Source organism: Hirundo rustica, chromosome 6 (assembly GCF_015227805.2).
Source record: "Hirundo rustica isolate bHirRus1 chromosome 6, bHirRus1.pri.v3, whole genome shotgun sequence".
NCBI classification, from domain to species: domain Eukaryota; kingdom Metazoa; phylum Chordata; class Aves; order Passeriformes; family Hirundinidae; genus Hirundo; species Hirundo rustica.
The window spans coordinates 9592761-9606405 of NC_053455.1; the positions used below are offsets into that span (position 1 = coordinate 9592761).

At 39.3% G+C, this 13645-nt stretch overlaps 1 protein-coding gene across 2 annotated transcripts in view; it reads right to left on the minus strand.

Annotated features, from left to right (window-relative positions):
- The window catches only part of ASPG (asparaginase), a 45763-nt gene that overhangs the window by 15546 nt on the left and 16572 nt on the right, over positions 1-13645 (minus strand). For both annotated transcript variants that reach the window (XM_040067678.2, XM_040067677.2), the window contains exons 7-11: positions 9250-9362; positions 7584-7769; positions 4516-4629; positions 1397-1516; positions 261-356 (exon numbers count right to left, since the gene is read on the minus strand). In XM_040067678.2, the coding sequence (XP_039923612.1) occupies positions 261-356; positions 1397-1516; positions 4516-4629; positions 7584-7769; positions 9250-9362 (629 nt within the window). The remainder of the gene's footprint in view (positions 1-260; positions 357-1396; positions 1517-4515; positions 4630-7583; positions 7770-9249; positions 9363-13645) is intronic.

Here is a 13645-nt window from a genome sequence, read left to right on the forward strand (position 1 = left end):
TAGCAGATAAGAACTTGCATTTTAATCTACCTGTATTTTCACAGTTCAAAAGAAAATGTAAGCAGCTGAAAACCAGAGAGGGACAAGAACATACCAGTTCTGAAAAGCAAAGACCAAGAAGTCTAGAAACCACTTGTAACCATCATAGCACCTTGACTCTAAAACTTAGGTTGTCACTTTCCATCAGCATGGTTTCCTATCATCAATTACATTTCTATTTAAAAATTAAGGTTTTGTACACACTGTTCATTTTACATTACCATTTCTGCTATGGCTCTTAGTGCATCTATGTCACCCAGTTTAGCTGCAGCACAAGCCAAAGGTGGAATTAATGCATCTCGCACAGCTTCTAACTCCTGAGAAACAAATAAAATTAAACATTTAATATCAGCCTCACCTCTAATGCGACTGACACCCAAGTCATAAAAACACTGTCCTTACTTTCATGTAAAGTATCCAATTAGTCATTTGGATATTTAGAAACGGTAGCATTTCGTTCTTGGAAGGAAAGAAGTCTCATGTTTATTTTACATATTGTCAGTCTCACATCCATAAGATTTATATTCCTCCCTGGCAATACTACAAGGACCTGATGTCTTTAGAAACCATTTAAGGTGCACACACTAATTGCCATCTCTGTACTGCCACAGCTACACATTAGTACAGTAAGAGAAACAGTGGTGGGAGTTGGAAAAGACCATATCCTCAAGACTGGATCAATTTTATTAATGTTATTCCTCAGATATTTGTGTAACCTGTACTTTCAAATCTACACTGACAAGCCTCCTAGGCCCCCTGAATATTCTCCCATTTCTCATGCTTACTAAAGAGAACTAAAGAATACATTCAGTATTCATTATTTAATAAAAATCCTATCTTCCCTGAACCCAAGTCAAGAGAAAAGTTAGCATTTGTACAACCAGTACTATGTTATCTAATTTATATTTAGATTCTATTTTCTAATTGGGAGGGGCTAAACACCACAAATTACTCTTGTGTAATGCTTCCTTAATATCAGCCTTCTATGACTGCATGTGCAATTAAGCTGTTTTACCCATTATTATTGAGATTGCTCCAAACTGTCAATACATTTGACCAGAAAAATATAAAGCACTTCTTCATATCATTGATACCCAGAATTACAGCGTCTGTCTGAGGCTTGTTATTGCAACAAGACAGCCAAGAAAATAATCCCAAAATGGGGCTACAAAGAGGGGGGAAAATGTTAGTATGTTTTTAATTAAAAACATTTTAGTTATAGAATTGTCATTGTGTCCTTTCTCCCTAACTCCATATTCCAATTTTCTTTCAGCTTTGCTGTTTCTCTTTAATCTAGGCTCATATAACTCAGTTTACAGCTTTACATGATATTAATTTTAAATATTGAAGTATATACCTCCTTGCTGCTGATACTTAGAGATTTGGCAATCACTTGAATAAACTTGCTATCTCTCAAAGAGATCTTGGCTCCTGTGGGTACAACAGTCATTTCTCCTCTTAGATTCTCACTCAGCATCTGAAAAGCAAGCAATCAAACCCTTTGTTAGCAGAGGAAAAATATTGTGGTAGTCTAATAAAAAAACCTTAGAATCAAGTTAGAAAATTGTTTGGAGGAATTATGGAAACTAATTGAATGCAGACAAAAGATTAAAGAAATAGTTACTGTCCCATGCAGACTGCACGTTTAAAAAGACAAAGGAGAAAGAGACACAGGCAAACAAAACTTTCTTCCAAAGCAAAGAAAACCAAAATAAGCACATAACAAAACACCCCAAATTTTAGACTATGCAGACAAAAGTTCCCTAGTGGGGTAAGCTGCAGCCTACTTAAAAACACAAAGATAATGAGTAATGAGCAGAGTGAGGCTTAAGACCTCAGAATATTCTGAAATGCTGCCTCTTGCCAGCATTCACAAACCTCAGGACTCCTACACAGACTGTGTACATAGACCTCAAAACAAAGCCCAGTGCTGCCTGTAGACAGTCATGTATTTCCATGGGTTCTCAAACAGCTCCACTAGCCCTGATTTTGTTAAATTTTGGACATAGATCCAGCTTTGAGTAGTACCAGTCATTCAGTATCCAAACAGGCATGTAACAGTGCAGGATGGGTGCCTCCAATATAAATGGGAAAAAAAACCAAATCAAAATGTAAAAAGGTCAGCCAATTCATGTGTAAAAATTACTTGAATAGGGCAATAAAGTAATGAAAATACTCTAAACAACAGAGACTGAGAAACTTGGGAGAACACAGATAGAAGCCAGTCATCAAGAAAAAGCGACTAGTTTTCTCAATTCTGACAATTCTACACACTGGCACTCTTTCAGGAAAGGTTGCTGATGCAGCTATAAAGCACACAGTTATTTCAATTAGAATTTTAAAAAGCAGGATTGTGAAAGTTTGCAAGAAACAGATGTGATGTTGGCAGGAGGAATGCCCCAGGTTTACTTATGTCTAGGCATGCCCTTTATTAAAAAAAACCCTCTAAGAGCTGACAACACCGTAGCTGTCTGCTGGAAGAGTCCCATAGACATGTAACTCAGAGGATACCAACTACTTTGGCACACTTGTAGAATCTGACAGGTTGAGATCATTCCTTTACACAGGTAACCTTAGCAATTGGCACCTGTGCTAAATGCACCCACTGTAAAACCCAGTGTGCCTCATTCAGTCCTACCAGCTCTTCAGACATTTGGATGTGTCTGGAGGCACATTCCTCACTCTTCATGTTGAAAAAGAATCCTAAAATAACCACGCCAGCTTCAGGAGAGCTTCTGTCTCTTGGGAGACTATTGTTTGGTGATATGTTTAGCTGAAGATATTGCCACAGACAACAAGTTTCCAGGCTTTCTTCTTCTCTTGGTCTCTATAACTCATTCCTGCCCAGGCAATGCAGTGTGCTGGTCCCTTTGTTGTGCCAGCACAATTGTTTGTGGGACTGTACAATGAGTCAAATGAGGAAACCAATCCTGCATAACTCAATGAAATTGCAAAAGTTATTTTGTTTTTCAAATCATATAAGAGAGGTCCAGCACACCATCACACAAAAACTGTGTAGCACAATCCAAAGGGCAGCACATGAAAATGCAGAATGATCATGTGACATGGTACCTAAAACACCTTATCATCAAATCCTCACCTGAGTAAGTCAGCTATCTCACCTCAGCAAACTGGATGTCAAATTAAGTTTTAACTCACACACCCAGGCAAGGTGCCAGCTGGGAAGGTTTCTCCTGTCCCAGGTCAAATAATCCACTGTGCCAGATTAAAGTCTGCATTAAAAAAAACCAAAAACCAAGCTGGTGTGTGTATGTTCCAGGGTCAGTGAGTATGCCAAAGGGGTATTAGTGGAGAGCTGGGGTTTCTGCAGTGGAAATGCACAAACACATCCAATACCCCTGCTCCTCACAGCACTGTGTCACTTGCCAGGCATATCCTTGCACAGAGCATGTTCTGGGCATCCTCACCAAAGACACACACGGCTCTTCCTCCTCCCATTTCTCTGCCTTAGCAAACAACTGCCAGCTCAGAGGCTGAAACTGTGTCTAAGAACAGTAAGTGGTACTTCCAGCCACTACACTTAGCATCACAGATATCCAAATCTGTTTGTCTCAAGAGCTGCTACTGGTTGGAAGATGTGGAGCATGAAAAAATGATCAGGTTTGTTATGGTTTTAATAAAAACAAAGCACCATCATGAGACACACATGGGCTGACAGTGTTAAGTCTGGAGAGTGACTCATCGTGATGTCATCTCCCAAAGTGTCAGGATTAAGATGCCACTACATTCAAGCACAGAACTTCATGCATTCCTGCAGACTGCTGCTCCCTTATCTAATTCATAGCTATATCTTCCTTGTATAAAAGGAACATGTTAAGCAGCTATGTAACCTGCAGGAAAAAAAAAGCCTTGACTAAGCAAACAATGAATAGTAAGAACATTGTTAAAGGGACTCTGATTTTAAAAAGAGTTACAACTGGTTCTAGAATAATCCTCTACTTTTATGTATTATAAAGTGTATCTCCTCTTAGAGAAATAAAATCTAATACTGTTATGAGTAATGCTGTAAAGGAAGAGGCTGTAGGCAATATTTATTTTCAGAATAAGCTTTGTGTGAATGAGTCTGGGATGAAATCTTCACCACACTAAGATCAATGACAAGATCTTTGCTGACTTCAGTAGGGTTGGGATTCTGTCTCCATAAGAATGTCCACATAGAATTTTCAGTACAGAACTGTCCAAGCTAGGCTACTACCATTTAAAGATGGCATTTTTATGGCTCAGTCATGGTCTTCACCTGACTTACGCAGAGAATTCTTTTCTCTCCCTATCTTCATACATTTGTTTGCTTAATAGTATTTTCCGTAAGGAAAAAGACCACGGGCTGTTCACATTATGGATCTGGAATCAACTGCTTTTAAATGCAAGAGAGAAGCTCAAGGCATGGTGCTAAGCAGAAGTTAGCACAGTAGATGCAAAACTTGAAGTCTTTCAAGGTCATGCTGAAATATTTACCTGCCTCTTCTCCTCCCAGCTAAGGTTTCTCTTGCTGAGTGTGTATGACAGTTTCGTTAGGGCTGCCTCTGGTGTCATATCACCTCCAGGAATTACTCCAGCATCAGCGAGAGTCTGAATAAAAAGGAATAATGATTCTAATTAGCATAGTATTCAGAAATACCTGCACATACAGAAAAGGTGTTTGGAGGACGAGTAGCTACACAGAATGCAGTGTGCAGCCAAGCCTCCACTCTCTTGCTCCTCCTACTGCCACTGTAATTTTTGTACTTTAGTCCAAATACCAAGCAAATATTAGAGCAATATGAATAAAGATGACTTTTACTTTAAATTCCTTTTCCTGCAATAACACTGAAGAATTCCACCAAATGCTTGCCACGGTCGCTTACTATGCTAAAAGGGAAAGGTTACAGGTCCGTATCAGCTATCTGCAGAGTTGTCAGATTCCCTTTATTGAAAAGCTGCAGTTACTCTGTTTTAACCCAGTGGCATTTTGAACACTGCCAAGTAGGCTGTTCTCACACAGACATATTTACCATTCTTTTATGGGGCATTGCTTTGGATGAATTCCAGCACTACAGCATGTTCACAGCAGGAGTGCTTTCAAACCCTTGCAGGCTGCACTAGCAGTCTATGATTTAGAAGATACAACTAAAATATGTAATTTGCACAGTTCTGACAAGAACAACTGAAAAAGATGACCTTTTTAACTTATCTTTTTGGTAGCTGAAAAAAAAATCTGAACAAAAGCAAAAAGAAGGATCTTTGCTATGATCAGCAAGCCTTGTAAGTGCACAAGACAGCAAAGACAAAGGAGGTTTCAGATCTCCTGTCATTAAACTGTACCTGGGCAAATCACAGATCACCTTCTTTGCCATAACATGATGCCTCACAGTAAAGCCTCTTGAACTAGGTTCTTTGCACTGCATTTTACTTTTAAATACCTTGTATACAAGCTTCAGCTTCAAAACCGGTTGTGGCTAAACTAATATTTTCAGCATGATACAGAGCCTTAATTAGCTCATTCACCACCTCTGGGAGACCCAGAGTAACATTTTTTAAAGTCCCATGGGAAGCCATATACAGAGAAGGTGAGAAATTCTTTCTGTACTGCAGAGCTAACCAAAGAACTGTTACAGCTTTTTCAGTGGGTTTGTGAAAGAGCAGGAAGAGGAAGGGATTTCCCAGCCTCCTTCCTACACCTAAAGTCCCCTCAATTATAAGTTTCTACTGTGTAGATGGATCAGAGGCCAGACATTCAGTTAATTAAAACAAACACTTCAAGGGAAGCCAGGGACTCAGCTGACCTACCTGACTAGCTCAGAAGAGTAAAAACTGGCCCAGCCATCTGCAAAGACCTTTGAAATATTTCATTTAAAGAAAAATAAAAGTAAAATTAAAATTACAGCAACTTTACAGCATTCGCTCATTATACTTCCTCCACTGAGCAGTTGATCATGAAACGGAGAAGGCGGTGAAAGAACAAGCATGAAGTAATTTTGTAGGACTTGCCTTGGTCAGTGCTCACCTCAAAATATGCCAAGAAAACAGGGCAGCCTCTAACAGCTGGTGCTGAAGCAACATAGTACAGACTCCATACATAAAATGGAAGTCAGAAGGGAACACATTTTCCTGCAGCCTTAAAGTGGTTCAGTCAGACCTGAGCAGAATCTTTCAATTCAACATATCAACAGTCTGGATCAGATTAGGTGTCTACTTTGAGAATCTTTTAATCAGAGCATAGGAAAGGGGTTTTGTTCTTCTTTCCATACATTTTAGCAGTTCATTTCAAGCAGATCACATAAAACCTAGGGTTCATTTTCATGCCATTTTTCGAATATAAATTTGGTATCTTTTATTGGCTTAACTGCTTATTGGCTTTTGAACTGCTTTTATTGGGTTAACCCTTCCGAGTGAGTTGTTCTATATAATCTGTATACTCCTGCAGTATTTGCAACAAAGTATAGGAACTTTGCAAAAGTCACTAAGTCTTAAAACATCTTCATTAAGTTATGCAAAAGTTTTACCAACATTGAAATAATTACCCATATCAGAAACTACCATGTTTGGATACTAAGGAGGTATAAAGAAAATCTTACAATCTCCTTTTCTTTCCTCTCCAAACAGACTTTATGCAAATATTACCCAAAGCTGTGTTAAAACCAAAGCTACAAGAGGCAGGTTTCAGCACCAGAGCAGGGTATTTAGGTTTGCCACGCAGTCAAAGAAGAGGCTGGCTCTGCCAGACGGGTCGTTGCTCCCAACAAAACCAGGTGTCCAAGGCAGAGGGATGAGTCACCCTCCGGTAGTATTTAATGTCTGGTCCTTTTCTAAAGGCCAGTTAAACCAGCTCCCCTCACACTAATACATGCAGCACTTATTCTTATATGGTTTTGTGCTCTTATTAGTCTCAGTGATGTCGTGCTTTGGTACACAGCTGAAATACACACTACGAAATGCCCTGAATATTAACAGTATATACACAAAAATGCTTTAAGCCAACCCTCATGGGTTAAACTAAACTGATTTCCATTCTTCAATACAGAAAATTCCTTAGATACTGTTCTCCAATCTCGCCCTGAATTCAGTTGTACTTCCAGTCAAATAAAGAACTGGGATTTGGAATATTGCTTGCATCTACAGGCTTTCCTCATGCTCCTACACTGTAGCTAAGCAACTGTTATCCTATCAAAATACTACTTTATTTGATCATCTGACCCCTAAGCTAGTTTTTAGCTCAATGGAATCCCTCTGAGAGAGATACTACGGATCTACTGCAAAGTATCCTGGAGTGCTGCACATGACAGGAGTGAGCAATCACTAATTTGGAATTTAAGCTGCCTGCTTTGACCATTCAGACCAGGTGTAACACGATCTTATTTGTAGATACATGTTTAAATGCTTCCAGATTAAGGTTTTTCAGACTGTAGTAATTTTATGAGCAACAACTTTACAGGTTATAAACCTGGTTTTATACACTGGGACCACTGGAGGTTTAAAGCAAGCTGTATCAGTGGGATGATTCTTTTACACAGCAGTGGGGAATGAAGTGGCTGCACACCCCTCACCTGCCCTGTTGCATAGACTGTTTTAACAGCCCCACGTAAGCACTGGGTGCAGTTCAGAATCACCACTTGGCGTTCAGCTGCTTTCCTCAGTTCTTCCAGCAGATCTTCTCTCTTGTCTGGGGCATTGCCACTCCCATAAGTTTCAAGTACTATACCCTCAATTGGAGGCTGAAGAAACGCTTTTACCTGGTTAAAAACAAGACAGGGAACAGACACAAAAGGTATGTTTAAGTCATCCTTAAAATTTTCGTGTATGGCACAGTATTTTCAAAAGTGGTCTATTCCTGCTATAGTCTTACAGTCTTCTTACACCCTTCTGTGCTTCCCTTTTGCAGTAACTGAGACTATAGAATAAGCTTTAAGGAGATGAGACTTTCCCTCTCTGGCTTCCTTAAAATTTCTAGAGGGTTAGATTTTAAAATAAGCTGTTTTGTACAGTCATTAGCTGATGTGAAAAAGGATGCTATTGTTGAAGTGCCATTAACAGGCTGTACTGTTTGCAGCACTGTTTGGTGCAACAAAAAAGTACATTTACACTTATGAAATGAATGTTGAATTATTAACTGAGATTAGAACTCTACACCCCAGCCATATTTTTTTTTGTTTTAGCAAAGAGTTTTGCTAACCAGTGTCTGCCCAAGAGACAGAGTGTTTCACCTTTCAGCAAAGAACATTCTAACAAAAGTATGAAGGTTTTAACCCAAAACCAAATTAATTTAACTCAGAGGCACTTATGTATTCTGGGCTAGTTGATATTGAAGTAAGTATTGTGCCTCAATGTAAGAGATTGCCTAGCAAAGTTCTCTTCCTAGAAAGATGTGTTTTCAATAACCTAGACGTTTCCTTGCTGATCACATATGCAAAATGCAATACACTGTAAACCCCCATGAGGATAACTATGCAGTTGGAGTTTTATTGCAAATATACCACCCCTCTGTCTTTCCATCTGTTCATATTCACCTAAAAAGAATAGTGGTATAATTGAGGAGTGCTGCTTAAACTACTGGATTCAATTTAAGAAGGCAGGAGCCACAAAAGACCTATCAATTTAATAGAACTATTATTAGACAAAAATTTAAAGACGAATTTACCTAAAATCACAGTCTGTAAAATAATTTATAAAGGCAAAAAAATCCCACTTTTCATTTTCAGCAGCTAAATCCCACTTTCCATTTTCAGCTCTGTATGAATGCTGAGGGTCATGTTATCCATCAGTGTGAGACAAAATGAACCTCAAAAAAGAAGCATGAGTTGTAGAAATAATCACATTCCACCCACCATATTGTCTATTCTTTGACAAGATATCTATTAATATGCCTCAATATGCAGCAGGAGAATATTTCCCTAGTCACTGCAGCTTGCACCTGTCCAGAAAGCCACACTTGACGTATTATGAGACCTATTTATGAGTCCTGACACAAAATTAATTCTAAGTTCCAGAGCCCAGGCAGTTTATACAAAAGATATTTGAAAAGCTTTTACCAATCGTTTATGGCATATGGAAATAGTCTTTGAAAGCCCTGATATTTCAAAAAAACACTTATCAGAAGAAGACAGATCCTTTCCCTTCCCTCCAAACCCCAACCCCTGCTCCAAACAATGCAGCTTTCCTACAAGTATTTGAGCATCACTTCACTCATTTCCAAAATGAAGTGGTGACACTTACAGCAGCAGCAGTGATTCCTGGGAAGATCCGTAGAAGTCCAACATTCCTGTTCATGTTGGTGTGAACTCGAAATTTTTTTTTTGTATTGGCTCTCCAAACCGTTTCCCAGTTTACTGTTAAGAGAAATGACCTTTTTCATTTAATATTAACTGTACTTCACTTGCTGTTAAGTACACGTGTAGTACTTCATGCTTACAACTTTGTTTCTAAAATTGTTCTTAGGCAGGGAATTAATGAAAGACAATTCATTTTTTTAAAGAGGAAATGAAGGCCCATTTAAGAGAGAAGAATTAGCAGCTGGTCTGGCGTAGGTGAGATGTTTACTTGTCATACACTGACCTGAACTTCACTGTTATGTAGTTGGCCTGATATTCATGTTCGGAAAACAGACCTTGATCTTCTCAGTCGTAAGAGATGACAAATGCAGTTACTGTTGCTGCTAATCACCTCCAGAGTTTATTAGGTAGTTATTAACGATTAAATAAAATAGCAAGGATTCAATTAACTCCGATTATACATTTAGAGCCAGAAGCCAGCTGTTTAACTAATAGTTTGTTTGTGTTTCATTATTAGAAGCCAAGTCATGCATTATTGATTTCAAAATTTTACTACTTCAGTGTAGGAGTGCAGCATTGGTAACACGGCTCCTACAAGGCAGTGGAAGGGGTTTACCAAACAGCAGCCAACAGCTCAGAGCCTTGTGCCTCCGTGAAAACAGACCATGCTGTAAAGCTGCCTGCTTCCCCTTCATGAGTTAAGCTTTTGAGATTTTGAAGAAACTCCCAAGCTGCAAGACAGATAAAAGATCTGTGAGCATAATACCGACTTTGCTCTCAGCCATGCAGAGAGTTACTCACACCAATTACTGTTGCAATTTCTTGCAATCAGCAGACAGCCACTTGCAAAAAAAGAAAAAAAGAAAAAAAGAAAAAAAGAAAAAAAGAAAAAAAGAAAAAAAGAAAAAAAGAAAAAAAGAAAAAAAGAAAAAAAAAGGAAAATAAATAAATAAATAAATAAAGGAAGAATAAATTTAAAAGCCTCCACTGAAGCCTGCTGTATTGTCACATTACCAGAGACACTAAAAACTACACAACCCATTAAGTCAGGACAGAAAATAGCATTCTCCTATAAGACTCTATGAACTTTCCTTCCCTGTCAGCAACTAGAGCCTCTGTTCTTTCTTAACACTGCCACACACCATTAGCCACGTCACAAGCAGTTGGCTTGGCATTTTTTTGTACATCCAGTCACACTTCAGCACATGGATTTCTACTGCCCTAGGAGAGGGAGAACAGACCATTTCTGCAGCTTCTTTCTTTCTGATAAGCTGATTCTGAAATGATTCCAGCACGATTCTGAAACCACCTGGATGGACTTAGTAGTTATCCAAGTAGCTCTCGAAGGCCTCCAAGAGCTTTCCAGAGAGATATAGAGACCTGCAGGAGGATCCCGGGGAAGTGCAGCGCCTGTGCATTAGTTCTGCGTGAGTTTCACGGGCCTGGCTAACTACATTCAACATGAGCACTGTGCTTTAAGAAGCAACAATGTTTAACAATAAACCCATTTCTCTAAGGCTTCTAAAAAAATAGGTTAACTCTTTAAAAGCAACCTCCTCTGTAAGAAGGGATGGCAGTAAAATTGTATCACAGCTTGCTTTTCCTTTATACTCCATAAGGCAGGAGTCCCTGCCAAAACTTCACAAATGCATTCTACTACGTTTGGCAACTGTGAGCATCCCTGATGCCTGTTAACCAACTTGAAGAATGAATTGAGGAAACCTGCCTTGGCACAGAGCACTAAGACACTGCCAAAAGCAGAAGACCAAGGAAAGAGATCAGAGGACAGGTTCAGAAGTCAGACCTACACCAGGCCTATACCTGTACTCTTGGAGTACGCTCTACCAAATAACATCTCCAAGATAAATTTAATGCATGCAGACATAGTATAGTGATGTAATTCCAAATTATATTAAAAAGTAGATAAAGATTGCCCTGCCCCTGAGTTAACATTCGCTTGGTCATGAACCTCGTTAGCCTACATAACATGTTTGGTGCTGCAGACTCCACAGATGTCAGTTTTCCATTTGCCAAACAAGTCTAAAAGGCAGAACAAAAGGCAGATGTAATGCAAGAGCCAAAGACAAACAAATATACATAGAAGACCAACTTCATCTCAGATTTACTCAGAACTGTTGTAAGTGAGGCAGGACACCACGCAGGGGAAAAAGAAATTAGAACACACCCTTTGCATGCTCCATCTCAAAGTTTACATCCCCAAAAAGGAACAGTATTTATGTCACATAGGTAAGTTCAAGCATCTTCAGTGTACTGAAAAAAGAGCTGCCTTGCTGTGTCATACCACACAGCAATCTTCTTTTTTTGTTAAGTTAAAAAACCCAAGAACATAAGAATAACTAGCTAATAATAACTTCTTAAGTATAGAAACTCATATACAAGCAAGTGAAGTACAAAAAGCTGCATCTTTTGGCGTTCACAACTCTTTTTTAGCTTATGGATAAGAGTGATTAATTAGGGATACTCAGTTTTGGCACAACATGGAAAACAGTAACCTGCTCTGACTTGGGTGGCCTGTGCTTGTGAAGAGTTTAACTGATACAGCACAATGCATCATGTGAATATGGATGCAAAAGTGAGGAACAAACACAAGCTAGCTACTGGTGTGCCACAGCAGAAGGAATGTGTCTAAAGCAGTGTGCATAAAATAAAGAAGTAATAGCTATTTACATGCTGTACTCATAATGGCTTGGGATAGACTGCTCTATTCAAGGACACTGCATAAGATATAGAGGCCTTCTGTCTACTCTTCCAAATCAAACCATCACATAAAAAAAATATAGTCTGATGTTTCCAATCTCCCCCTCCACACCAAACACTACAGCCTCCAAAACTGCTGCCAAAAAAAATTACACCCTTATCTTATGCAGCTTTATTCACACACATACCAAAATATGGTGATTGGTGTAGTGCAAAAAAAAAGAAAAAAAAACAAACCAAACCAAATCAAACCAAACCAACCAACCAACCAAAAAAAAAACCAAACCCCCCCCAAAAAAACCAAACAAAAAACAAAAAAAAACAAAACAAAAAAAACCCCCCCAAAAAAAACAACAACAAAAAAACCCACCCCCAACCTGACTTAAAATAGAAGTAACTCTACACAGATCAGAAAGCAGCAAACACCCCTGCTGTTAAACAGAGCCTATGCCACAGTGCAGGTTTCAACTTATAACAGGAGAGCAGCAACTCAGAGCGACACCTCCCTTAGGAGTGGTGACTGAATTCCGAGTTATGAAATCAAACAAGAAATGCAGCTTTTCTTGATTGCAGGGCTGCAGACAAACAGCAATGCTCTCTTCTCATCTTTCTCTGCAGGGCTACGGGCGAACCCTACCATCATATAAACTGCTCCAGCATTCACTGCGATTCACGGCAGCAGCTGAGGAGTGGGAGCCAACCCATGGCTGCAAACTCCTGCAGGAGGCAGACGAGCACAGACCCCCTTTCTTGGCAGTTTGTATAAAACAATCAACATACATCTTTGGGAATAAATATTTAAACTGACTGGTGTCATTGCAACAACCAAGATGCCTGCTTAGAAGGGAGCGGGGATGGGGACCAAAAGCACTCCAGTGAAGAGAGAAGGTAAATGCCTTCATACATAAATGACCTGGGCTTTCTATGTAAATAACCAACCACGATGCACACTTGGCCAGTGACTAATAGCTTCTCTCTAATGCGATTTGTGAGTAGATGAGCCCAAAAGGGCCTTCTAACTGTCTGTGCTGCTGTGCCACATCTGCACGCACAATCACAGGGGCTCTGTCCCCTGCACAGGTTGTCTCTCATGGTATGGTCCTGTACGTGTGCACCACTCCCGGAAATCACATGCATGTGTGATGAAGAAAGTCCATCCACAGTAATAAAGTAAGTTTTCATGTGTGCTTCATTAGAACAATCAACAATAAAGCAATCAATTACAAAATATACTAAGAATCTTTACAGATTTCAAGAGAAATAGTCTTCCTTATCTCTCCAGTTTTCAAAATATGGGAGAAATCAGGTAATGTATTTTATGTGATAAAATTTGACATTTTAGAGATATTTATTATTATTTCTGTACTCTCCATTTCATACAGAGATTTCCAATTCTGCTGCAAAAGTATTTCCCATCAGCACTGGGTGTCTTAGCTCAGGAGTGGGCTAGAATTTTTTCATTTCTTAACAGGATTTTCTTGTGCTAAGTTGAAAGGCCTAAGGAAGTTGATACACTTGCATATCTAGAACTGGGTAACACAACTCCTAGGCACTGCTAACACAGCTAAGGATCTGGCTGAGAACACAGCCAGTTATGGGATTAGAAATCCACTGGGAGCCTC